Raw genomic sequence first — 27,882 nt, forward strand, 5'->3', positions numbered from 1 at the left:
TGAAACATTAATACGCACTAGGTATCATTGTGCCAGCAGGGTCTACCATGGGCATTTAGAGCCCTCTACAATTCACACCCCCGTAGTCCAGACTGCGGCGCCACGCAGACAAACCTCAAGTATCTTTTCCTTTCATGCCCAGTGACAGAAGTTGCAGAAGTGGAGTAAGACTGAGACCATTTTCAATAGCCTTCATATTCTTTAGGATCCCTTTGACCACAAGACCCTGCAGCACAGCTCTCGGCCAAGGACTCCCTTTGCATCCCTTCACAAGCCAAGGCGTCCGCTACCCACCAGGGGCTGAATGTACTGCTTCCAAGACCCTATCCGCTTCTGATAACCTAGGGCTAGGTGGCAATGGGAGATGGAATCTTAAGGTGCTATCCTGGCCCCACTGAAGGTAATGCATGTGTTGTTTCAATGGGACTGGGATTTCACCCTTAAGTCTTTTGATCCCGAGGCGCTCTCTCTCTCATTCCCAGGTGCATTTCCTGAGGATCAGTATTTGATGCACCAGTTCCCTGTATGCCCCAGTATTCTGTAGGGTCCTGTAAGGAGACTGATAGCCCAAGCCCAATTCCTCTTTCCTAGCAGCCTCCCGTACCCGTCAGAGCGAGCGTGTGGTTCCGTCCACAAGCTGCTGACGCGATCACCTCGTTGCTGAGAACTTCAATGAGTTTTGGAGCCTCCACACGCTTGGTATCTCCATGCCCCAGCTGCCCTTTCTCGTTACGACCTAGAGAGAAGTGTGCACACAAACAACACGCATGAGCAGGTGATGACCTTTAATTTTAAAGAGGAAGAACATACTACAGACTCCAATCCCTCTTCCTGCTCATTGCATTGTACCCCTTCTCAGTGTGACCAGGCCTCACACTAGGAGAAACAACCCTTTGAACTTTATCTAATCCTCCATCCTTCCCAAGCAGAGCTTGCCTATTGTACGAGTTCCTAACCTGGGGATAGCAACAGGTCTCAAAGGGGCGTGACCATACTTCCTTTCCTTATGGCTGCCTTGAAGCTTTGCCAGTTGAAGCGTGGGAGACATGATATGGAAAAGGTGGAGAACTGCCGTTCTAGTGCATCCGAACTAGTCTCCTCGGGATTCACAATATACAGCAAGGGGCAAGTCACCCACTAACTGTCAAAGATCTAATCCGCCCCACTGAACTCTGTTTCAAGGGCAGCTCTTCGGACACACCAGGCAAGTTTGGTGCGCTTGGTGGAAGCTGGGAGAAGAGGCTAGATTATTTGACTCAAACACTTAACAGAAGAGTTTAGGGGAATGTACAAATTAGTTCCACATATCCCTTCAAAACTAGGGCAGAAGCCAGGCTGTTTCAGGAACTAGTTCTGAATGAGCCACGTTTTCAGCACTTCCGATACAGGCAGCTGATAATCTTAGGAGCCGTGCACAGACCACTGCCTTCCTCTATGCCAGCAATATCTTTACTTGATTCATGATCTAAGGGTTACTGATACACACTCTCTTTGCATACTACTCACCCCAGCTCCAGAGCTTCCCCTCTGTGGTGATGAGCAGACTATGAGCTGCACATGGTCCAGAAACCACAGTCCGTACCTGAATCCCTGAGAGACACCCATACCTGTGAGGCCCCCACAAGTTCTGGCCCAGGTTACGGTAAGCCACTGTAGAGAAAGCGGAATACAGACAAGTCTTAACATGAAGTCAACAGCAAGTGCACTAAAATCATCTCTTAACAAGTCACTGTCCACAAGAAAACCCACTTAAATAGGAACAGGTTTGTGGATTCAGTTTTGTCCCAGAGTTTATCCAAAATTTAGGGTTATGCTGTGTAGTTCCTGCAGCTCACCTCATTCAGCTGATTCATGGTTATATTTTATGTACTTGCTATTGCAGAAATCCAAAATAGCTTCCGGTTGACCACTGACATCTTACGTTCACCTCAGTGTTCTGTCATGCTACAGGATAGTCTTGGTTGTCAACATGAGACAGGAAGAGGGAAAGGACCGCAGGAGATTTGTGACCTTTCAGAGTCATTAACGCCGCTGATTTCTATTGAGAGGGTAATTACACCAAAAACCACCCAACAAAGCAACCCCAGCAATTACAGGCACCCTGACAAAGCGACAGAGCTAGAGAAAGAATGGGGGACCTCAGTGAGCCAATTAAAATCACTGTTGCAATTACCCGCATCCTACTTAGGTGGCTTTGACCATACCACACAATGAGGCTTGAAAACAGTGAATGACAAATGACTTCAGGAGTCACTTGATCTTTCATGTCTTAATTCTCCCCATAAGTATAACGGGGCTGTAATACAGCATCTCTATCCAAGGATCTCAAAGTGCTTTGCAAACATCAGTGAGTTTAGCTTCACGGCACCCAGCTGCGTACCTACAGATTGTCCAATTTTACACATAAAGAACAAAGGGTTAAATCCTGCAACGTATCAAGCACCCACTGACTTCAATGTTAGCTGAGGCATTCAGCACCAGGAATGAGAGCCTCTGACTGATGAAGTGCAATACCTACAAACTGAGTTCTGATGGATACACTCCACTCTATGCATATTAGATCTTGTTTGTTCTATCCATCTTCCTTTATGCCTTTAGCCCTTCTTTGCCAATGATCTACCACCACAAAGCACTGTAGTTACGACACTGTATTATTTAGATTTACAATAAGCTCATATCTTGGGCTCTAAACAATTTCATGGACTTTTAAATGCTGTGTCATTGTATTTTATTTTATTTTTTTAAAAAACACCTCCACCACATCACAGGGGTATTATGAGGCGTAATTCATTAGTTGAAAGCATTATAAGTGTGCAAAGCACTGCAGAACTTGCATTTTTTTGTTGGGCTTCCTAGTCACAAACTCTGCAGTCTGTGTGTGAAATGTGACTGAGAATACCACAGAGGAGTTTGTTAGAGACTGGCAGTTGGCAATAATGGCAGCTACCAATTATTAATTATTATTATTATTAATTGTGGCAATTTTGCAACAGAAAAGCTTCAAAAACAGACTCCAGCGAGAAACTGCTGAGCTTGAATTAATATGCAAACTAGATACCATGAACTTGGGTTTGAATAGAGACTGGGAGTGGCTGGATCATTACCCATATTGAATCTATTTCCCCATGTTAAGTATCCTCACACCTTCTTGTCAACTGTCTAAATGCGCCATCTTGATTATCACTACAAAAGTTTTTTTCTCCTCCTGATAATAGCTCATCTTAATTAATTAGCCTCTTACTCCACCTTTTCATGTTCTCTGTATCTATATATCTATCTCCTTACTATATGTTCCATTCTATGCATCCGATGAAGTGGGCGGTAGCCCATGAAAGCTGATGCTCAAATAAATTTGTTGGTCTCTAAGGTGCCACAAGTACTCCTGTTCTCCTTGCAGATACAGACTAACACGGCTGCTACTCTGAAACCTGTAATTATTATGTCTGTCTGTTTTAGCTACAAACGTTGAATGATGAGGATGCTGTCTATACTTGCCCTGGATACTCTCAGAAAGAGCACAGAAAGAGGCACCTTGGTACATGTTATTTGCAGAGGATATTCGAAACTATCTTTCTCTTCACTGCATAGAAGAGGATATTGATGAATACAGAGATGTGCTGGAGAGACATTGGCTCAAAATTAACAGAGGAAAAACAGAATATATGATGTGTAATTTCAGTAATATGAACACTGAAGAATTATCCTTGAAACCAGATGGGCAGACAATACCAAAAATACAAAGTTTCAAGTATCTGGGATCCAGATTCTGGGAAAATGGGGAAACGGAGGACAAAATTAGAAGTAGGATAATAAAACCCAGCTCACATGGAGAGAGAGAGAAGTGGTGTCGTATGTGACAGGAAGATACCAGTAAGATTAAAGGGAAAGTCTAAAAAACGGTGGTCCATCCAGTTTTAAATGCCTGGCTGATACATATAGCTATATACTGACAACATTCAGGAGCTGTTAAAAATCAAATGGTGTTTCACAAATACCAAATACTCAGTGTTACGCAACAGAAGAAACATGAGCAAACAATCTGTTCCACAAGAAGTTAAGATGGATAAATGGTGTAAGCAAGAAAGACCACGGGAGGAACATGCATGGTAGAGACATGCTCAAAGTAACAGTGAAAAAAATGAGGGAATGAAGGCTCAGATGGTTTGGACAGGTAAAGTGAATTCCTAATAACATGTAGCTATGAGAGTCCCACAGATCAAGATTGAAGGAAAAAAGAAAGAGGCCGACAAGAATAAGTGGTGGGATACTGTAAGGGACCACACTAGCACTAGAGGATATGCCACTGAACAGAGCACTTTGGAGGCAGAGGACTCAGAGCGGACTGGATTAACGCAAAGAAGCTGAATGACTGACAGATTACTGAGGTAAGCACTTCCCCCCATTTTAATTATTTGAGGAATCATCTCTATTTCAAGATGCCGTTTACCACGGGGGTAGTGAAACTAGACATATGCAGCAATGGCCAGTGGGTTCCAAACGTGGAGAAGAGAAACAACAGGAGTGGTTTGTACATGCTTATCTCGGATGACAGAAATCAAGCAGGACTGGTCTATTTTACACCATTTAAAAAGGGTGTATCTGCTAACAACTCTGGAATGCAGTTTAACTGTGGTTTTTAATTCCCTCTGGTATGGCTTACATCTGTCAGTGTCTACTGAATTGCACTAACTGTTCTGACTAACTGGGATGGAGGATGTCTGTTCATTGCTGCCCTCGAAATTTACAAAGCCAACTAGTGCATTTAACTACACAACTCCCGTTAAACTTGGTGGGAGCTGCATGCCTAAATCGCCTAACTTAGTGGTTCTCAACCTTTCTGAGCTCAGGACCCATTTGTAAATGGTTATGGCCTGTCGCAACTGAGTAAATAGTCTTGGGGGGGTGGGGGGGAAGGCCCCGGGGTGGTTTTTGTCAGATCCTGCCCGGCACTCACCCCATAGTGGTGGCTCCTGTGCTGTGGGGCTGGCTGGACTTGGCTCTCTGCTCCGGGTGTTGCAACCTCTGGGGTTGTAGCGCTGCTCAGGTTTGGCCCCCTTGGTGACCTGGCTCATGGGGTTGCAGTGCCACTCACTCAAATTTGGCCTACCCAGATTCCATCATCATGACGGCTGGGCCAAACCCAAGTGGCACTTGGACCCCAGGGGCTGCACTGCCTGGAGCAGGGAGGCGAGCCCAGCCACCCTCATGGGACAGGGGCCAAAGGAGCTGCCAAGCGACCCTGGGAAACATTCTGGAGACCTGATTTTGGGTCCCGACCCACGGGTGGAGAAACCCTGCCCTAACTGACTTTGAACATCTCCACCGGTCTCAGCTCGGAGGCTCTAGAGACAGTACAATAGTCAAAATGATAACAAAAGATTTAGAATCAAGGTAGCATGGTCTAGATGGAGAAGCATTAGACTAGGACCTAAGGAGATCTGGGTTCCATTGTCAGCTCTGCCGCTGATGTGCTGCGTGTCTTTGGGCAAGAGTTGCTTCACCTCCCTCTGCCCCATTTCCCTTTCCATCCTTCGTCTGACTCCTGCATTTAGACTGTACGCTCTTCATGGCAGAGATGTCTCATACTAGGTGTCTGTACAGCACATAGCAAAACTGGGCTGTGATCTTGGTTGGATCCACTAGGCACTACCATGGAGATAAACAACAACAACAACAGAAAGTTACGCTGATTTTACTCAGTCCAACCGTCTGACTCCACAAGGTAAGAATCACTTGTTACCAGGAATCAATGGCAAGAAAAGTTACACTGCGGACAGAGTGCTGGACTGGGACTCAGGAGAACCCAGGTCTTATTCCTGACTCTTCCATTGACTTGCTGGGTGGCCTTGGGCAGGTCACTTCCCCTCCCCCGCTCTCTGTGCCTCAGTTTCCCCATCTGTAAAATGGGGATAATGATCCCGATCTCCTTTGTAAAGGACTTTGAGGTACATAGATGAGACATGCTAGATAAAAGCGAGGTATTATTAATATTATAAATGATTAGCAACAATTGTCATGTTTGAGCCTACTGGAGGCAGCCACCTTGCTGAAAGGTGCCGTCATGTGACCTTTGCTTTGCAGATCCCCACACTCCAAAGACTATAAACCCATTTTGATGTTCATTTAGCAGTCTGAAAAATCAGTCGTTTGTTTGAATAGCAGAGTTCTGACGGTTTGGCAAGCCATTATTGGAAGGTCTAACCCACAGGGCTCTCCACGCCGTCAGCATCACTGAACATCAGCAGGATCTAGCTATTCTGGGGCACTTTATGGCCCCTGTTATCACAGTATCTGAGTGCATCTCAATCTTTAACGCATTTATCCTCACAACCCCATCCCTCACATGAGGAAGGGCAGAGCTTTTATCCCCATTGTACAGACACAGAACTGAGGCCCGGAGAGATTAAGTGACTTGCCTAAGGTGTCACAGGAAGTCTGTGGCACGGCGGAGACTCAAACCCAGGTCTCTCAAGTCCTAGGCTAGTGCTCTAAACACTGCACCACCCTCCTCTGATGGCGGTCTTCAGTCCAAGGTTCAGAAATGCTAACTAATTACAGATTTTAAAAAATCCACACATTTCCTAATTTTCCAGAGCAAGAAATGCTTTTTCCTTTGAACATCTAGACTACTGAGCTGAGCACAATAGGTGCAGTTTGCCTTTAAGTGAGAGACCAAACAAAGAGCTCACTGTGAGTACAGACAAGGAGGCAATCTCCTGATAACAGACAGGCTATGAGTTCTCAAGGTCAGTGGAGAAGGTGTCTTTGTCCTTCATTCTCACAGGATACTGAGAGCCCAATTCCACAAGTCAGCCTTTAAAGAGAATATTTCAATGAATGCCTGGTCTGATATTCAGAAGTGCTAAACAACTCTGGAAATCAGGCCATCAGTACATATATTGGACCCTGGTGTTGTCTTTCATAGAAAGCATGACCTCTTCCACATCTCTACAAGGTTACATAATTACGTTAAACATTTTATAATGAAGAAAAGCACACATTTTTCCCCCACAGCACTTTTTGTAACATTTTAGAAAACAAGTTTTCCCCCAGATGGTCAAATCAGGGCAAGTCCTCAACCATTGTTTCTTAGTCTAATCACCTTGCTGTTGTTGCATTCCTATCATTTCACGCCCCAAACAACTCTAAGTACCAGAAATATTTTAAGCTCTTGTTCATCACCTGTTCTTCTTTCCTAAGGCATGCCAATAAGTGATCCACATGGCTATATACGGACAACATTCAGAAGCTGTTAAAAATCAAAGGGTGTTTTACAAATAAGTGGCCACTGATCTGCTATGCTGCAATTTCTTGCAGCAGCAGTGCCTCAGATACAGACACCTAGAATTCAATATCTTCACATGAAGAAGCAAGAAGCCATATGCCTCACAGGAGCCCTCTAAGTCATCTAACCACAATAACAGAGAGAGCTGCCCAGCAAAGCACTGACGTCGTAGATTTGGCTTCAAATGGCTCTCCGGCTAGATTCCGATCACGGATATGAATTTTTGGAGCGTTGCAAAAGTCAACAGGAGTGCCTGTCCTCCTAGCAGCTTTACAGGATACAGGGATTCCCGTATCCAACAGGAGGATCAGACCCACTTGTTGCTGGCTGAGAATAGGCACATTGCACAGATTGGAGAAAGAGGAAGCAAACTCACTCCTCTACCAGCCCTTGTTCACAATATTTAGGACTTCAAATGTTTCCACTCCGCATTGCCCCACATGCTGCCTTTGAAAGCAAAAGGTGCATTAATGCAGGGCTGTGTTCCAGGAGCTTTGGCCTAACTTTCCAACAAGTGCCGGAGTGAAAGCTGTCCGGCATCCATGAAATATTCTAGATTGCTTAAGTTCCCTGTAAGCTGCTTGGCCGCGCAGCAGCCTATGAGCGCCGTGAACCCGCTCAGGGACCTGCCGGGGCCAGGGAAGGGAAGCCCCGCCCCCAAGCTAGCCCAGCCCCCAACCTGCACTGGCCTGCCCCCCCCCGAAGATGCGGCCTGGACCTACTGGGGCTGGGCGAGGGGCGCCTATCCTGCAGCCCCAGCCCAGGTGCTGCTACAAGGAGAGAGAGCTGGCGGGGGGAGGGGGGGGGAGGGGAGGTCCTCTCTCCCTGCTGTAGCCCCAAAGCACCCTCCTGCACCCCAAACCCCTCATCCCTAGCCCCATCCTAGAAGCTGCACCCCCAGCCAGAGCCCTCACCCCCTGCACCCCAACCCCCTGCCTCGCTGCTATGGGGAGAGTGAGCTGGGGGGAGTCCTCTCTCCCCACCGTAGCCCCGAAGCACCCTCCTGCACCCCAAACCTCATCCCCAGCCCCACCCCAGAGCCTGCACCCCCAGCTGGAGCCCTCACACCCCTGCACCCCAACCCTCTTCCCCAGCCCTGAGCCCCATCCCACACTCCGAACCCCTTGACCCCACCCCCACCACATGAATTTTGTTATGTGCTCCACTCTGAAGGGGACACGTCACACTTCACCTCCATATTGGTGCACATAACAAAATTCATTCCGCACGTGGGTGGGAAAAATTAGAGGAAGCACTGTAGGCCGCCAACCTCACAGATACCACAGATGTTAAGCTATGATCACTGTGTCTTCGGCAAAGATGCTTGTATGAGTCTGTATGGTTGAGCTTGTCAAAAATCAGACCAGGAGATCTCCAAGGAAGGGATGCCGGTGGCATGCTTCCCTCTGAGCTGGCACTGAACAAATACCCCAAGCATGGTACAATGGGGGAAATGTACTGGTCATGGCGCCTCCTTTCAGATGAGACAACGTTGTGATGATGTCTACTGCTGGTGATTAACGATCTCATTGCCCTCCGACAGTTTGGCGGTAGGCAGATTCTAGCTTGGACAATGCCTTACCGCAAACCACAATTCTCTCAGACACTGCTTTGGTATTTTAATTCCTTTGCAGGTCATTTGGCTATCCCAAGAATGTCAGTTTTAAGACTGCATCTTCCTCCTTTCAAAGGGCTTAGTCCTGACTATGTAAAAGATTTTCAGAGCGTGACTGACTGTTTTTGGTATGGGGGCAGTAGAAAGAGAGACAAGCAACGGACATGAGGCTTGTCGCCTAAAGGGTATGTCTACACTGCAATCAGGAGGAGATACTGCAGATCAGCTATGCTTACACCAGCTGCAATCACACCTCCTGATTGCAGTGCAGACATATCGTTAATACGGTCATTTTATCCACAATGGGCCACTCAGACACATATGTTGCTTAGCTTCTCCTACCTTGCTGTTTCGGCACTTCTTTACGGCCAATCAGGTCCCAGTTGGTTGCTCCAAATATCAGAAGCTGCCCCTTGCACTTGGACCCTTCGAGTTTCTGCCAGGTGTAAAGAGAAACAATCAGGTGAGCAGACAGGAAAGGCAAATAGGAATTGCAACTGTTCTGCAATTACCTCAGCATACAGAGAGAGCAGGTGGCATGAAATCAAACAGTTTGTTAGTATTGCTACTGTTCATTTAGATGCTCCGGGCAATCGTGGAGTGTTTTATTGCACGAAATAGCATGGTGGCCTGTAGCAGGGCAGTTATACCTATGGTTTATTTTTAGACTGATTTTGCTTTTTCAAAATCTGGTGAAGATTCATACCAAATGCATTGCAGCAACTAACTATCAGTACAGGTATTTGCAAGTTACATTCATAGTACCGAGAGAGGATAAACTCCAATAAAACTGGCCTATAGCTTAAAAAAAAAAAAAAAAAACAAAAAACCAAAAACTAAAACTGGATGGCCATTAGAAAGCTCCTGGCTAGAGACATTAGGATACAGCAGATGTGACACTTTGTACTGTACATATTAGCTCCTTGAGGCTGAAGATTTCAGTTGTTCAGGGAGTTGAGTCAAATACACCATGCACAGGATTCAAACCTTCATTAACATCAGGGACCTTTTCCCTTCACCCGCACTTTATTCTAGCAGCCCACTGCATCTTAGCCCTTATTTTCCCAAGGCAAGGCCCACCACTACAAGTCACAGAATCATAGAATATCAGGGTTGGAAGGGACCTCAGGAGGTCATCTAGTCCAACCCCCTGCTCAAAGCAGGACCAATCCCCAATTAAATCATCCCAGCCAGGGCTTTGTCAAGCCTGACCTTAAAAACTTCTAAGGAAGGAGATTCTACCACCTCCCTAGGTAACCCATTCCAGTGTTTCACCAGCCTCCTAGTGAAAAAGTTTTTCCTAATATCCAATCTAAACCTCCCCCACTGCAACTTGAGACCATTACTCCTTGTCCTGTCATCTTCTATCACTGAGAACAGTCTAGAACCATCCTCTTTGGAACCACCTCTCAGGTAGTTGAAAGCAGCTATCAAATCCCCCCTCATTCTTCTCTTCTGCAGACTAAACAATCCCAGTTCCCTCAGCCTCTTCTCATAAGTCATGTGTTCCAGACCCCTAATCATCTTTGTTGCCCTTCGCTGGACTCTCTCTCCAATTTATCCACATCCTTCTTGTAGTGTGGGGCCCAAAACTGGACACAGTACTCCAGATGAGGCCTCACCAATGTCGAATAGAGGGGAACGATCACGTCCCTCGATCTGCTGGCAATGCCCCTACTTATACATCCCAAAATGCCATTGGCCCTCTTGGCAACAAGGGCACACTGTTAACTCATATCCAGCTTCTCGTCCACTGTCACCCCTAGGTCCTTTTCCGCAGAACTGCTGCCTAGCCATTCGGTCCCTAGTCTGTAGCGGTGCATTGGATTCTTCCGTCCTAAGTGCAGGACCCTGCACTTATCCTTGTTGAACCTCATCAGATTTCTTTTGGCCCAATCCTCCAATTTGTCTAGGTCCCTCTGTACCCTATCCCTACCTGCCACCGTATCTACCACTCCTCCTAGTTTAGTATCATCCGCAAATTTGCTGAGAGTGCAATCCTCACCATCCTCCAGATCATTTATGAAGATATTGAACAAAACCGGCCCCAGGACCGACCCTTGGGGCACTCCACTTGATACCGGCTGCCATCTAGACATGGAGCCATTGATCACTACCCGTTGAGCCCGACAATCTAGCCAAGTCAAGATGCGACTCTCTTCAGAGCCCACCGCCATCTCACCCCCCGACTCCGAGCATCACCCCACAGCACTCCTGCTCTCAGGAGCACTGGTTGCACCCCACAGCACTTCCTGGCTGCCCCAAAAAGCAAGAAAGCAGGCTTTCTAGTCAGATCACTTATTCTGAACTAATCAGCAACAAAAGGACCAACTGAGTTTTTTCGGAACTTCAAGTTCCTTGGGGAACAGAGACTCTCCAGCCTTAAAAATCCGACGCTTTACAGCTGACATAGCATAGCCATATTCAAAGCTGTGGTCCTGATTTTCTCAAGCACGGGGCTTACATGTCTCCAGCTGCAGCCTGGAAGAGGTGGGTACTCAGCACCTTTGAAAAATCCAGCCCTTTATGCGCCGAATATGCACACAGCTCAGAAAACAAAAGCCAGCATCATCCATCCTGCAATGCTGTCCATGTGCCACTCACAAAGGCAAATGAATCCCCCGCTCCACAGGACTGAACTTACCCATGTTAAGAAGGTTTAAAAAAATAAGAGTGGGAACAAGAATTCTGGAGCTTAAATTTAAGTGATTGGTTGGGATTTTCAAAGGAGCTAAGGTATTTAGACACCCAACCAACCCTGAAATACAATAGGAGCTGGGGGCTTAACTCCTTAAAGCTCCTTTGAACATCCCAGTCATTATGTTTGCAATCGCTGATAATATAAAACCCCTGACCTTTGGTTGGCAACTTACAAACTAAAATAGAATGCCCCACAAGAGAATGCTTCAAACGATGGCCTCTGACTTTTACAAGGCTGGGGAAATTATGCATCCATTTGGTTTTGCTCCCAAGTACACAGCTAAAAGCCAACATTACAGCACACTTCTGTAACAAACAGCTGGTGGGAGAGGGAGGGTTCGACACAGACACCCTTGAAAAGGAAGAGAAACAGCCCAAGAATCTGACAGGGAAGCCACCTAAACTCCATTTAAATTACTTAAAGATCTTTATCAGAGAGATTAGAACCACAAGCCTTTCAAACGCTCCCACTATTTCAGATCACGCCCAATTTTCTCTGTCCCCCTTTTCCTTTAACTGATAGGCCATGAATTTTATTTCTGTAGCAGGGATTCCAGAGCCTAAGCTTCCTGGATACATGTTACATCAAAGCATCTGTCTTAAGAAACAGGAACTTCTTCCTGAGGCAAACCCCTCTGTAGGTTCAACTGACTTTACTCCTACAACTTCCTGGTCTGCCAAATGGATTAGGAAATAGAGCAAAGGAGAAAAACTTGTTTTCTAGCAAAAAGAAAAGGAGTACTTGTGGCACCTTAGAGACTAACCAATTTATTTGAGCATAAGCTTTCGTGAGCTACAGCTCACTTCATCGGAGCTTATGCTCAAATAAATTGGTTAGTCTCTAAGGTGCACAAGTACTCCTTTTCTTTTTTGAGAATACAGACTAACACGGCTGTTACTCTGAAACCTTGTTTTCTAGCAGCGGTTTCCCATAGGATGTCCACTCAAATCAATTGAGTATTTGATGCTGTACCACATCGGGAATGATGGAGATACGGTCTGGTACTGAATGACATGGCTAGCACATCACTCAGCATTCAGAAACCAAGATATTCGGCTGCCATCACACAATCAGAATCTGGAAAATGCTACCAAACAACAGCTTGACTACAGATACTTTAGGAACCATGCTAAAAAAGAAAAAAAAAAGAGAGAGTGTTTTAAATTTAATACACTGCAGTAATTACAGATGCTTCTCACAGTGACTGATATGTTGGCTTGGGAGACCGGACAGGTTTTCAGAGTTAATTGTCATCTTTATTAATGAAGTTGGGATTAATACTATTTGGTCTGGGTTTGTTTTTTTTCCTTTTGTGAGTACAGGCACGATGATAAGATGCTGTACAATGGCTATGGGAAGAATAGATCAACGCAGCAAAAACAAGCTAAGGCTATTCGACCCATCTGAAGTGGAGTCCAATTTCCCTGGAGGGAAGGTGCCAAGTCCAGAACGTTCAGTATTGTCCAGGTTAAAAGACTATACCAAAGATTTACTTAGCAATAAAAAAAGTCTTCCCTGTACACTAACCTAAGCACGCTCTTTGGATCTTTGCTGCCTACTTAGATCCTAGTCACGTAATTTGTGCTAAGATGGATGTGATGGAAGGGGAAAAAAAATATATGCTGCTTTCTTCAATCAGCAAAATGGGGTTTCCAGGGTAAAATTACTTTGGAATTGTATCTCAAGGGAAAAAAAGATGTTTGAAAGGCTGATGTTCAACCTTTTAACAGACTCATTTGGGAGGCTGCATCTTTTAGACAAGGAACGAGTGTTAAAGGTGCCTGTCCATTAGAGAGTGTATTATTGCAATCAGCTACAAAACAGGGCAAGTAAATAAGTCTGGCTTATGTCACGGATTCATCCCAGAGTTAACGAACCCTCTGAATGCACGTTACACTACAGCGCTGTGTGATCTCGCTGCAGCATTAAACTTGCATCCCCACTAAGTGACCAACATCACTTGCATGATCAGAGCAAAGGGACTGTTACGACACATTCCGTCAGCTCAGGCAAAGATCACAAACTTACATCCGCATGCAACAGTGGAGCAGAGACCTTACTGGCAAAGCAGGCTGAAGGTGTTTGTAGGATGGATCCTTCCCTTTCCAAGTCTCATAACGTACAAGAAAAGAAGTGGCCAAGCCATGACAATGCAGAAGCAACTTCTACTTCAAAGGAATGAGCAAAACATTTTCCATAGCTTGTTTGTAAGTAAAACTATTCCCCAATGCTTACTCCCCTCCCCACAAGTCAAACACTGAAAGCTGGCTTTATCCACAAGATTCAAATAAATTAGAGCATGGTTACCACAGGGAAAATCAAAGACCCAATAGTCAAGTTTGGCCTTTGCATCATGACATTAGTGGACACTTTAGGCCAAATTTTCAGAGAAGCTGAGCACCTGCAGATCCAAAGCCCCGGTTTTCCTGCATGTTTGGAAGTTTAAATAGATGCCTCATGACAACCCAAAGGCTTAGAGTGGAGGCAGTTTTGAATAGTCTTCTGAAGTCTCGTCGTGGGTGGTCTTCGGAGGTTTAAAACAGTCTGCACTGTACTAACCTTTCAGTCTGGCACGTACTTCTGTTCTACAAGGAGAAAAACTACGAGACCAACAAATACTTTAAACACTTCCACGCTTAACTGGTCAGTAGAAGGGAAGCAAACAAAACCCAGACCAACTGTTCATGGTGTCACCGACACTTCTGCTATTTCAGACATCTTTAACATTGTCGCCGGCATCACAACACCAACATCTAAAGGAGTCCAGCCTCCTGCTCAGATGTCAGACCCAGAACATGGGACCCTTCCCCACCCCCCATAAAAATGAAAATGCAACATCATAAACACTGTTGCAGAAGCAATGTCAACAAGTCAGGCATGTGTTTAAGGTTTTGCTTACTGAACAGCCTCATGGAAGACATGCTGTTTCTATCAAGATCCCAGGGGTAAGGAAGATTCTGCTCACAACCGCAAACAAAAATTTACAGTAACTAAAACAGAAGCTGCTAAGATGCTTTCGTAACAAAACTAAGTAACCACATTAACATTATTCAAATTACTCTCCATCTTTTTGCGCCAATCCCCTTTCCCCTTGTCTCTCTCTCTTTTTTTTTTTTGTAAAGCCTCAGTCATCCATCTGGGTCAACACAGTTGGATTCTTACGCTCATAACCTTCAGTGGGGCTGCATATGGGCACAAGGGTCCACCCGCATGGTTCAGACTGTAAAATCTGGAGCTTAGATTGTAAACTCTTGGGGGTAGGGACTGCATCTTATTTATTCTGTGCCAAGCAAACTCTGGCTGCTCTATAAAACTGATCACTATAACGCAGGCCACTCAGCCTAATACACGCAGCATGGCGGAGTCATGAGTTCAGTGGTTTTTCACATGCTGTTTCTTGCGAGAGAAGAGTACAAAAGTGTCTTAATATCAGTGCTTGCTTCAGCAGAACATCTCATCTTATTCCAGATGCTTGCGGGGGGGGGGGGGGGAGGGGGGTTGCAAAAGTCAGGAGCTTTATAATTAGTCAGACCATTTTAATTAGGGATCCACAGCAGCTCTGTGCACTTTCCAACTCCCTGCCTCTCTCCTTGCAAACAGCCCTGCCCCCAAACAAAAGGAAAAAAGAGAAGTGTGGCTGGCAACAATGCTAATCAAGTTCTCTACTGCCTCTGCCCCCATTAGACAAGCAGGGCTTCCCCACCTGCTGGTGAGACAGGAGGGGGAAGGGAGAGAACACACTGGGCATGCGCAACAAGCCCTCTCCAGCTTATGCCTTTACAAGGGAGCCGGGCTTCCCTTGCATCCTGGGGAGGGGAACCACCACGAACACACACATGCGCAGTGCCTGCCTGACCCCTGCTACAGTAGCAGGGCTTCCCCCACGTCCTGGGGAGATGGGAGGGAGGGGAAAAAGGGTTGGGAGCAACTGGGCATGTGCACTGCCCGCCTCCTCTCCTTCCCCCAGCCCCCAGAGTCATTTGCCACTGCCAGAGACAAGGCGGGAACCTCAAAGCCCTTAACAGTGTCTCTCTCCAAACAACAAATAATCCCCCTGCCCTGTAATAACATCCCCTGGAGTGTCTAATGCAGCCCCCAAACCCACACACTTCCCAGACAGAGACAGGCCAATACCAGACAGGGAGCATGGGCAAGATCTTCCCTGTTACACATCTGTTGCTAGATCAGCTTCTGTGGGTGAAAGAGACAAGCCTTCCAACTCCACCCGGCTATGGAGCTCCAAAGCTCGCCTCTGTCACCCACCGAAGTTGCTCCAGTAACAGATATTACCTCACCCACCTTGTCTCACACCCTGGGTCCAACAAGGCTACAGCACCGCAAATACGCGTAGCATGAAGTCTTTCTCTCAAGCTGAAGAATTGCGGGGAGGCTCCCCACTTCCAACACCAGTACAGTTCTTTCAGGAAGCTGGGCTCCTTGAATGGCATCCCAAGCAGAGAGGGACTGTCTTTCAAATAAAGATCATGATTTCTCTTTCACAATAAAAGCAAAGCCTCTCCCTCTCTAACATCAAAGTCTGTCTGGCTGTGATGATCATAGAATATCAGGGTTGGAAGGGACCTCAGGAGGTCATCTGGTCCAACCCCCTGCTCAAAGCAGGACCAATCCCCAATTTTTGCCCCAGATCCCTAAATGGCCCCCTCAAGGATTGAACTCACAACCCTGGGTTTAGCAGGCCAATGCTCAAACCACTGAGCTACTCTGCTTGCACATGTAATAAACAGATCACATACCCCACTTCCCAGCAAAGCAAACCCCACTTCCCAGCAAAGTACATTCACTCACATGATCGTAAAACTAAGGGGTTGGGTTTTTGGTTGGTTTGTTTTTTTTTCTTTTTCAGGGGGAAGAGTTCTGTTAGTGACCAAGATAAGTTTGACATCGAAATCCTTCCTGTGGAACATTTGAGAGGGTTATTTTTCTTCTGTTGGCCTGGGGAATATCCAGACTTCCCTCCCTTCCACCCAAAAAGGACTTCCCTTTCCCCAAATAAAGAAGGAACCAAACAAAACACGTTTCAGAGTAGCAGCTGTGTTAGTCTGTATTCGCAAAAAGAAAAGGAGGACTTGTGGCACCTTAGAGACTAACCAATTTATTTGAGCATAAGCTTTCGTGAGCTACAGCTCACTACAGCCAGCTTTTTTCGCAGTGCATGAATTCCCTCCCTCCCCCCTTTTCTTTTGGGAGAGAGAAGGCCGCCACACCTCCAAAAAAAGTGAGCTCATTTGATTCAGCAAGGGGCCTAATCTAAGACACTGGGGCGGGGGGAATCCATTTTCAGGGCAGGTCTGAACTTCTGTCCTCAAATCCAAAGTAGCCCTAACAGTTACCCCATCCAAAATGCAAGTACCCCTACATTCCCAGGAAGAGCGCCAACCCCTGGACTGACCCACATAGTGTGGGAAGACGGGTGCTTACACCACAGGGGCAAAAATTCCCCATGGGGGGCAAAAAAATCAAGCCAAGAGGAAGAGAAAATGTTTGATAAATATCAAGAGTAAGTGCAGGGAGGAGATTGTTTAAAAGGCTTTTGTTGTGGGTTAAAGGGACTGGGTTGGGGTCCAGGCCATTTGCAGAACCTTAGTGAAGGAAATCTTCACCCGATGTGATTAAACGTATTTAACCTATGGATTGTTAATTTTTAAAAAAGCATTAAACAATCACACACATCTCCCCGCCAACCCTAGCTGGATCAATTTTAAGAAAAGCAGCTATTTATATATTTCCCCTGCACAAAAACTAAGTGGGGGATGACAAGAGGGATGTATCCCCCAGCAGTTCACAGGGAAAGGGGGGCATACGACCCACACTTGGTTTTGAGGGTGGGGTAGGGTGACTAGATGTCCTAATTTTATAGGGACGGTCCCGCTATTTGGGGCTTTTTCTTATATGGGCGCCTATTCCCCCTGTCCTGGTTTTTCACATTTTCTATCTAGTTATCCTAGGTTGGGGACAAGTAGGGAGTCCACCTAGCTCCAACTAGGTGATGGGGGGGGGGGGCACAAGGGGACCCATACCGCCCTGGTTCAGAAAGATGAGGACTATTTGTCATCTCTTCTCCCCCTGGTTACTTAGGGGTGGTGGCTCCCATCCCTCCCCCCCCCCCCAGGGCCTTGAACTATGGGGCAGTGGGGGCTCCCAGGCCTCCCGCCAGGGCCCTGAACTATGGGGCAGTGGGGGCTCCCAGGCCTTGGCCTATGGGGCGGGGCAGGCTCCCATCCCTCCCCCCGGGGCCTTGACAGGGCAGGGGGGGCTCCCAGGCCTTGGCCTATGGGGCAGGGGGGGCTCCCAGGCCTCCCCCCAGGGCCTTGAACTATGGGGCAGGAGGGGCTCCCAGGCCTTGGCCTATGGGGCAGGGGGGGCTCCCAGGCCTCCCCCCAGGGCCTTGAACTATGGGGCAGGAGGGGCTCCCAGGCCTTGGCCTATGGGGCGGGGGGGGGGCTCCCATCCCTCCCACCCGGGCCTTGACGGGGCAGGGGGGGCTCCCAGGCCTTGGCCTATGGGGCAGGGGGGGCTCCCAGGCCTCCCCCCAGGGCCTTGAACTATGGGGCAGGGGGGGCTCCCAGGCCTCCCCCCGGGGCCTTGAACTATGGGGCAGGGGGGGCTCCCAGGCTTCCCCCCGGGGCCTTGAACTATGGGGCGGGGGGGGCTCCCAGGCTTCCCCCCGGGGCCTTGAACTATGGGGCGGGGGGGGCTCCCAGGCTTCCCCCCGGGGCCTTGAACTATGGGGCGGGGGGGGCTCCCAGGCCTCCCACCCGGGCCTTGACGGGGCAGGGGGGGCTCCCAGGCCTTGGCCTATGGGGCAGGGGGGGCTCCCAGGCCTCCCCCCAGGGCCTTGAACTATGGGGCAGGGGGGGCTCCCAGGCCTCCCCCCGGGGCCTTGAACTATGGGGCAGGGGGGGCTCCCAGGCCTCCCCCCGGGGCCTTGAACTATGGGGCGGGGGGGGGCTCCCAGGCCTCCCCCCGGGGCCTTGAACTATGGGGCGGGGGGGGGCTCCCAGGCCTCCCCCCGGGGCCTTGAACTATGGGGCGGGGGGGGGCTCCCAGGCCTCCCCCCGGGGCCTTGAACTATGGGGCGGGGGGGGGCTCCCAGGCCTTGGCCTATGAGGCGGGGGGGCTCCCAGGCCTCCCCCCAGGGCCTTGAACTATGGGGCGGGGGGGCTCCCAGGCCCCCTCCCAGGGCCTTGAACTATGGGGCAGGGGGGGCTCCCAGGCTTCCCCCCGGGGCCTTGAACTATGGGGCGGGGGGGGGCTCCCAGGCCTCCCCCCGGGGCCTTGAACTATGGGGCGGGGGGGGGCTCCCAGGCCTCCCCCCGGGGCCTTGAACTATGGGGCGGGGGGGGGCTCCCAGGCCTCCCCCCGGGGCCTTGAACTATGGGGCGGGGGGGGGCTCCCAGGCCTCCCCCCGGGGCCTTGAACTATGGGGCGGGGGGGGGCTCCCAGGCCTCCCCCCGGGGCCTTGAACTATGGGGCGGGGGGGGGGCTCCCAGGCCTCCCCCCGGGGCCTTGAACTATGGGGCGGGGGGGGGGCTCCCAGGCCTCCCCCCGGGGCCTTGAACTATGGGGCGGGGGGGGGGGCTCCCAGGCCTCCCCCCGGGGCCTTGAACTATGGGGCGGGGGGGGGGCTCCCAGGCCTCCCCCCGGGGCCTTGAACTATGGGGCGGGGGGGGCTCCCAGGCCTCCCCCCGGGGCCTTGAACTATGGGGCGGGGGGGGCTCCCAGGCCTCCCACCCGGGCCTTGACGGGGCAGGGGGGGCTCCCAGGCCTTGGCCTATGAGGCGGGGGGGCTCCCAGGCCTCCCCCCAGGGCCTTGAACTATGGGGCAGGAGAAGCTCCCAGGCCTTGGCCTATGGGGCGGGGGGGGGGCTCCCATCCCTCCCACCCGGGCCTTGACGGGGCAGGGGGGGCTCCCAGGCCTTGAACTATGGGGCGGGGGGGGCTCCCAGGCCTCCCCCCGGGGCCTTGAACTATGGGGCGGGGGGGGCTCCCAGGCCTCCCCCCGGGGCCTTGAACTATGGGGCGGGGGGGGCTCCCAGGCTTCCCCCCGGGGCCTTGAACTATGGGGCGGGGGGGGGGCTCCCAGGCTTCCCCCCGGGGCCTTGAACTATGGGGCGGGGGGGGCTCCCAGGCCTCCCCCCGGGGCCTTGAACTATGGGGCGGGGGGGGCTCCCAGGCCTCCCCCCGGGGCCTTGAACTATGGGGCGGGGGGGGCTCCCAGGCCTCCCCCCGGGGCCTTGAACTATGGGGCGGGGGGGGCTCCCAGGCCTTGGCCTATGGGGCAGGGGGGGCTCCCATCCCTCCCCCCGGGGCCTTGAACTATGGGGCAGGGGGGGCTCCCAGGCCTTGGCCTATGGGGCAGGGGGGGCTCCCCCCGGGGCCCGTCTCTCACGATCCGCTCCTTGCTGTGCTCGGGCTCGCTGATGATCACGGCCTGGCCTCCGGCTCGGCCGCCGCCCGGCCCGGGCCTGGCCGCCCTCTTGCCGCCGGGGCCCCCCTCCAGCTCGGCCGCCGCCAGCAGCAGCTCCCGGGGCCCGTCCTCCTCGCTGCTGCCGCCGCCGCCGCCGCTGCTGCTGCCGCCCTCGCCGCCGCCGCCGGCCCCGCGCTCGGGCCGGCCCCGCTTCCTCGGCCCGGGGCCCGGCCGCTTCCTGCCGGCCGAGCGGGCCGTCCCGTTGCCGGAGCTGGCCTCCCACACGGGCCCCGCCGCCGCCGCCGCCTTCCTCCGGGGCATCTTGCCGGCTGGGCAGAGCGGGACAAACACACACACAGGCGGTCACGGGCCCCGATCCGGCCGCCGGGCCCCCCATCGCGGCAGGGCCCCCGGGGCGGCGGAGCTCTAGGCTGCCGGGGAAAGTGGGGGGCAGCCCCCCCCGCAGGTTATACAGCCCTGAAATGCACAATCGAGCAACAACAAACCCCCTCACGTGGCAAAATCGTTTCTCCCCCCCCCCCCCGCCTCGTGCAGGGACACTGCCCCCCCACCCCCAAATGCACGAAAATCGCACAGAAACCCCCCCCCCGTCCTAGATGGATTAAAATTTGCTACCTTGAAAAAAAAAAACCGGCATGGAAATGGCACCACTCCTGCGAAAGTTTAGAGGGTAAATGTGTGTCGTCCCCCCTCCCCCCATTAGCATTCAAACTAGCCAACAGACAAGATGTAAGGGGAAAGAAAAATCCCCCCCCCATTAAAATTTACAGTCTAGAAAAGATCCGGGCATTAAACCTACACACAGAGAAAGGGGTGATGAGCTCCAGCGATAGTTTTACACCTTGGCAAACAAAAAAACCCGCAAACAAGTGGGGGACCTCCCCCCAAGCCGGCTCCAAAAAATATAGGTGAGAGTTCTCGACCCACATCCCCGCTCAGCCGGAATCGCTGGGATACTTACAAAGCGCTTTAAAGTCTATTAAAAGTAAAATTTACCCCCACTTTGTCTCTTCCTTCAAGGCACCCGCAAAGTGTGTGTGTGTCTCCGGGGAGGGGGGGATTTCCCCTCACCTGAAGCTGCTTTTGTCTTTGAACTCCCCTCCCCCTTATTAAAAAAAAAATTCAACTCAATTGTCTCCCGCACCCGGCTCAGAAATGACACAAAAATCCAATTCATGCCTCCATCCTCGAGGGTTCAGAGCTTGATCTTCTACTAGCCGGATCCGTTCCCAGGCCTTTTCAAGAAAAGGCTAAAAAACACACAAAAAGATGCGCTCCCCCCCCCCCCAATAAAAGCCATAAACACCTGTTCGGGGAGTTGGGTTTGTTGTTGCTCCAAATCAAGAAGAAGAAAAAAAAACTTTGACGTTCTCCAACTCTTTCCAGCAGGTTTTAATTTTTATTTTTTGCCCGTGTAGCTCCGCCGGTTTATTTCTGATTCAGGTTAGGGATTTTCTCAGCTCTCCTCGTCTAGATTTTCTTCCAGCGTCCCTTTTTCTTTTGCTCTGCCTTTAAAAAAAAAAAAAATTGAACAATGGGATCTCTGTCTGTCTCCGATTAAACCACGTGGATCCGCCTTCCTTCCCTTTTTTTATTCATTCAACCCCAACCCCCCTCCTCTTAGGGTTTTTTTTATCCGCTCCCCTCCGCCACTACCTTTAAAAAAAATCAACTTTCTCCTCCTCCCAAAGAGATCCGAATCGAATTTCAAAACTCTACCTGGGTTGGATGAAGAGTGCAACAAAAAGAAAGAAAGAATTCAAAGGCTTTAATTAATTTTGTTTTGTTTCCTGTTAAAGAAAAGGGTTGGTTTTTTTTTCCCCTAGCGCCCACCCACCAGATGCACTTAAAATGTAAATATGAGCCGCCAGAACAAATGCTACAATACAAAACAGAAACACATGTATGCACAAGAAAAAGGAAAGAGTTGTGAAAGAAGGAGGCAGGCAAAGTCCAGCTTTGAGAACAGCTCCATCTCTAGGACAGGATGACTTGGGGGGGGGGGTGAGCGGGGGCTGTTAATTTCAGTTAATATGGGGGGGGGAGGATTCTTCCCTTACTAAAATGCTACGGTGAAATCCTCCTGCATGAACGAAGGCAAATGGTAAAACTGCCTATTTGTTATGTCTTGGTATTCTTTTATTATGCTCAAATAAATTGGTTAGTCTCTAAGGTGCCACAAGTCCTCCTTTTCTTTTTGCGAATACAGACTAACAAGGCTGTTACTCTGAAACCTTTATTATTATGATTATTTATTTGTATTCCAGTACTGTCGGTGGACCCAAACGGAGATTAGGGCCCTGTTCTACTCATAGGTGCTATAGATACATGTATGCATTGTGGATAGTTCTCTCAATGTGTAGCAGCAGTCAAAAAAGTCAACAGCATGTTAGGAACCATTAGGAAAAGGGTAGATAATAAATAGAAAAATATCCTAATGCTACTAAATAAATCCATGGCACACCCACACCTTGAATATTGCATGCAGTTCTGGTCAGCCCATCTCAAAAAAGATACATTAGAATTGGCAAAGGTACTGAGAAGGCCAACAAAAATGATTAAGAGTATGGGACAGCTTCCGTATGAAGAGAGATTAAAAAAGCCGGGACTGTTCATCTTGGAAAAGAGATGATTAAGAGGGGAGATGATAGAGGGCTGTAAAATCATGAATGATGTGGAGAAAGTCAATAAGGATGTGTTATTTACTTCTCCACTGAACACAAAGAACTAAGGGTCACCCAAAGAAATTAATAGGTAGCTGGTTTAAAACAAACAGAAGGAAGTATTTTGCACAACACACAGTCAACCTGTGGAACTTGTTGCCAGGGGATGTTGTGAAGGACAAAAGTATTACTGGGTTCAAAAAATAATTAGATACATTCATGGGGAATAGGTCCATCAATAGCTATTAGCCAAAATGGTCAGGGACGCAACCCCATGATCTGGAGGTCCCTAACCTTGACTGCCATAATCTGGGAGTAGACGACAGGGGATGGATCACTTGATGGTTGCCCTGTTCTGTTCATTCCCTCTGAAGCACCTGGCATTGGTCACTGTCGGAAGACGGGACACTGGGCTAGATGGACCCTTGGTCTGACCCAGTCTGGCCGTTCTTATGTTCAGTGTTGTTGTAACCATGTTAGTCCCTGGGTATTAGAGAGACAAGGTGGGTGAGGAGATATCTTATATCCGACCCGCTTCTGTTGGTGGGAGAGACAAGCTTTCAAGCTCGCGGACATATAGTGAGAGAGATGGGTTTCAGAGTGGTAGCCGTGTTAGTCTGTATCAGCAAAAAGAACGAGGAGTCCTTGTGGCACCTTAGAGACTAACAAATTTATTTGGGCAGAAGCTTTCACGGGCTAAAACCCACTTCATCAGAGAGTCCTTCACCTGAAGAGTTTTCAGTCCTGCAATCTCTTTCCCTGAGACTATTCCTGTGCATAAAGTTAAGCACATGCTTAAGTGCTTTTCTGGATTGGGCCCAGAATGCTCAGCAGTTTGCAGGATCAACCCCTGTATGGGATAGATCTAAAGGAAATAATATCCCCATTCTACAGACTGGGGACTGGGGCAATGAGAGATTAAATGAGTTGCCCAGAGTCATACAGGAAGGCTCTGGTGGATCCAGGAGCTGAACCCAGGTCTCTTGAGCCTCAGTCCAGGGCCTTAAATACAAGACCATTCACCTGGTCAATATTTATTGATACAAGGTCTCAAATGCTGGTTCTGTCCATTGACAAGAAAGTAAGGATTATTATAATTCTATACTTCCTTTCACTCCAAAGAATCCCAAAGCACTTAACAAACTCTTGCTCCCTGATTTACAAATTATATAACATCTACTGCATGTATATAGTTATATCTATGCATCTTTCTGAATTGTTTTTACCCAACTCTGAAATTCACCTATCTCTGGGGTAGAATGCAGCAGTTCTTTAAAAGCACCCAGACCCAGTGACACTGCACAGTGAGTTAGGGCAAGAAGTGCCGAAGATTGCCAATCTGAACTAAACCCAGGTATGAAGCCAGAGGAAATTCCACCTCAAGTTAGTAGCTGGGACATGCCAATGTCTTTCCGTTAGCTATAATAGTCCATCATTTGTCTTTTCCTGCATTGAACCGTGGATCGTTACTTGTATCGAGTTTTGTGTAAACCCGGCTTGGAAGAAGCTCCTCTCTGCTGTGAGGTGTATTTGAAATCGCAGTACCTGTCATGAGCATGGTATTTTATACACATAAATACTTTCATAACCACAGTCTTTATACATATCTCATAATGACCAACCACTTCAGAGCATTACAAGCTTTCATAAAAGACCTCACCCTACATATTTTACACACAATAACATTGCATACAACCAGTTGATTCACTTGCTTACTCTTTGGGGCCTGGGCTCCCCCTGTCCTTCCCTTGGGGTGTCTGGACCCTGACTGGCACAGCATGGAATTCATCTACAGGAAGTATAATTAACCAAACTGGAATACATTAGGGCATTAGTGTTAACACTTTTACCCTGTAAAAAAGTGCCATTGAATCTTTAATGGTCAGGATCTGATTTTACATATCACCCAAAAGGCTGCCTCTACTGGCCCCTGGCCCCAGTATGGATCGTAGAGTGGCTCATTACTGGTTTAGAGGAAAGAAAGAATCACTGAATCACCACTCCACTATCACTTCCTGAGGCACGTGGAATTTTCAGGGAGGCCTCCCATCAAAACCATGTTCCCTGCTTATTTTAGAACATCTGAGAAGATGAAATGGCTGGAAACATAACAAATGCTTTCCAGTGTATGTGATAAGGGCATCGTCTATGTATTTGCTCTCCCAGTGGGTTAGTTTAAAAGGGGGAGAAGAAGAAATTTGAGCCGAAGCACAGTGCTGTGTCCTGATTTTAAAAGGTCAGAGCCTTTGTGAAGAAATAATAACTTCAGCGATTGTTATCCTCCCTTTGCTGGCTTTACCATTTCCTTTATGTACAGTGCCCAGAGTTGCCAATTCAAAGTGAAGAGGAGAGAAGACGCTGTAGTGGATTTGAGGGTGCCTTTGTAGTTTCACAGGGCAGGAATAAATTGCAATCCTATCCCACAAAAATGTCTCTGAGGCCCTTCTGATCCCACCCTTATGCTCCAAATAATTAGTAGCTGCCCTTTTTATTGCTAGAGCTGTCTTAGCTTGTTTAATTACTTAAAGGCTTTGTTCTGGCCCAGTGTGACTGGAGACTTATGGTAAGTGCATAACACAGAGGGCCATTTTGCAGTCTCCTTTACCTCACTGTAGATCTGGACAAACTGTGCTTAACAGGTCAGGTCAGGCTTGACAAAGCCCTGGCTGGAATGATTTAATTGGGAATCGGTCCTGCTTTGAGCAGGGGGTTGGACTAGATGACCTCCTGAGGTCCCTTCCAACCCTGATATTCTATGATTCTATGATTCTAAATCACTGGATTTACTCTAGATTTACACTGGTGAAAACTGACAGCAAAATTAAGCCCATAGAGTTAGTGCCCAGGACACACTGCATTGTATCACAATGTAAATAAGAAATTAAAAATAAATTAAAAAGTCAGATCCTGATAGTGTTTTCTCTGAAGCACATTTGTGGATGACTGAAAAAATAATAGCTTGTCAAATTGGTTTTGTGTCCTATTTCCAAGAAAAATGTCTCAAGATAGCCTATCACGGGCTCAGGATCCAGATGCCAAGTGCATTGTCTATGATTAGGGCCCTTCCAAATTCATGGTCCATTTTTGTCAATTTCATGGTCGTAGGATTTAAAAAATTGTACATTTCATAATTACAGCTATTTAAATCTGAAATTTCACAGTGTTCTAATTGTAGGGGTCCTGACCCAAAAAGGAGTTCTGGGAGGGTCACAAGGTTATTGTGGGGGGGGGGGGTTACGGTACTGCTACTCTTATTTCGGTGCTGCTGGAGGTGGCAGCGCTGCCTTCAGAGCTGAGCAACTGGAGAGCGGTGGCTGCTGGCTGGGAGCCCAGCTCTGAAGGCAGCAGGGCAGAAGTAAGGGTGGCAATACCACGATCTCCCCTACCATAAACTTGTGACCCCCTGCAACTCCCTTTTGGGTCAGGATCCCCAATTTGAGAAACTCTGGTCTCCCCATGAAATCGGTATAGTATAGAGTAAAAACACAGAAAAGACCAGATTTCACGGGGGGAGACCAGATTTCACAGTCCATAACACGTTTTTCATGGCTGTGAATTTGGTAGGGACCTATCTATGATCAAACGGGGTCACATTAGGGATGAGAAACCAGGACTATCTCATCTCCCAAGCCTTTGCTCTAACTACTGGAAAGACACTCCCTCTTTACATTTTATTCTTCCCTGTTCTGGAGGTTTAACAATCAGAAGGCAGAATACAGAACTATAATTCACCAGTTTAATCCCATTCCTTTGGAGCTGGTACAGGGGATGTTCACTCAAGACCTACACTAAAAGATTTGATGTAAGAAAAAAACCCAGTTAGCTTAATGGAAGTGGCTACTGCTCATCCTTAATGGGCTAGGAATCCCTGATGCCCATTTCTTGCTCTGCCACTGATTCACTCTGTAACCTTGAGCAAATCACTTCGGACCAGATTCACTGGTGGAAGCCTGGTGTAACTCCGTTGACTTCAGATGTATTGCTGTTGATTTACACTAGTGTAAAGCATAGTTTGACTATTAATCTGACTTAGTTTCCCTCTCTGCAAAATGGGCAAAATAATACCTACCTACCGGGTCTCCTGAGTCCCAGGTCCGTACTCTCTCCCCCATACCGTGCTGCATCCCTACCTCAGAAGGGTGAGTATTAATTAGCTGGTGTTTATACAGTGCTTTGCACATATAATGCTGCATGTAAGTGCTCAGGGACAACTCCTCAGCTGAATGGAGCAATGCTGATTCATCCCAGTTTAAGTGCTGACCCTGAGTATTATTATTAGATTTGCCTGGGGAAGTTCTAGGAGTTTTATTTTCGTTTGGTGCCCCCAATAGACCAGCAATAGCGACCCAAGACAATTCGGCAGATGGCTACAGTCTATAAGGGCGCCAGTCATGGACTAAGGGTCACCAACTCCGTCTTGAAACTTTTTAAATTTTACTCTAAAGATGTCAGCGATGTGTATAAGGTCATAGCTTAGGTGGCGGAAAAGGCACAGAAAGGGGTTCAAATTAGGGACTGACAAGCCAGATCTGAAGGTTTTGCTAAGGTTTAGATAAGAATATGGATCATTTGGGACTCACCCGGAGTCCTTTTGCGGTTGTCTCACTTATACAGAAGAGCATGATCTTGTGGTTAAAGCCCAGGGGTAGGAATCAGAACTGGTTGTATGTCTGCCTCTGCCACACACCCAATGTGGGACCTTGGGCAAGGTCACTTCACCTCTCTTGCCTCAGTTTTCACAACTGTACAATGCTGTACAATGCTCATTGGGGGCTTATGAAGTTCATTCATTAATGTTTTTAAAGTGCTTTGAAATCCTTGAATGACAGGAGCTAGAGAAGTGTGAAGATCTATCTATCTATCTGTTATGTAATGGCACCCAGCACGGTAGTTTCATTTATTATTATAATTTATTGTGAACACCTCTGTAATATCTCATGCTTTGATATCAAGCACAAGCAAGATTGCTATCAAGGAATTCATTCTATCACATAATTGCCATCAGGTTTCCTTAGGAAAAATGGCACACTGCAACTGGTCTCGACTAGAGAACTGGTTCCCCCTTTACAATGTGGCCATGTGGCAAACCTGGTGATGTCTGGGCTGCGGGCAGGAAAATAAAGGTTCTTTCCCCTTGTGTGTCATGAGCGCTGATGCAACTCGACGCCG

The 27,882-nt window shown here is 48.6% G+C and overlaps 1 protein-coding gene across 1 annotated transcript in view; it reads right to left on the reverse strand.

The window, feature by feature from the left end:
- RCC2 (regulator of chromosome condensation 2) overlaps positions 1–21,956 on the reverse strand; it is a 39,148-nt gene extending 17,192 nt beyond the window's left edge. Inside the window, exons 1-6 of the mRNA XM_074934125.1 lie at positions 21,770–21,956; positions 21,357–21,559; positions 20,012–20,358; positions 9,243–9,336; positions 1,507–1,650; positions 605–736 (exon numbers count right to left, since the gene is read on the reverse strand). Of these exons, the coding sequence (XP_074790226.1) occupies positions 605–736; positions 1,507–1,650; positions 9,243–9,336; positions 20,012–20,350 (709 nt within the window). The 5' untranslated portion in view covers positions 20,351–20,358; positions 21,357–21,559; positions 21,770–21,956. The remainder of the gene's footprint in view (positions 1–604; positions 737–1,506; positions 1,651–9,242; positions 9,337–20,011; positions 20,359–21,356; positions 21,560–21,769) is intronic.
- Positions 21,957–27,882: the final 5,926 nt, after the last annotated feature.

The sequence above is a fragment of the Natator depressus genome, chromosome 18 (genome assembly GCF_965152275.1).
Source record: "Natator depressus isolate rNatDep1 chromosome 18, rNatDep2.hap1, whole genome shotgun sequence".
Taxonomy (NCBI): domain Eukaryota; kingdom Metazoa; phylum Chordata; order Testudines; family Cheloniidae; genus Natator; species Natator depressus.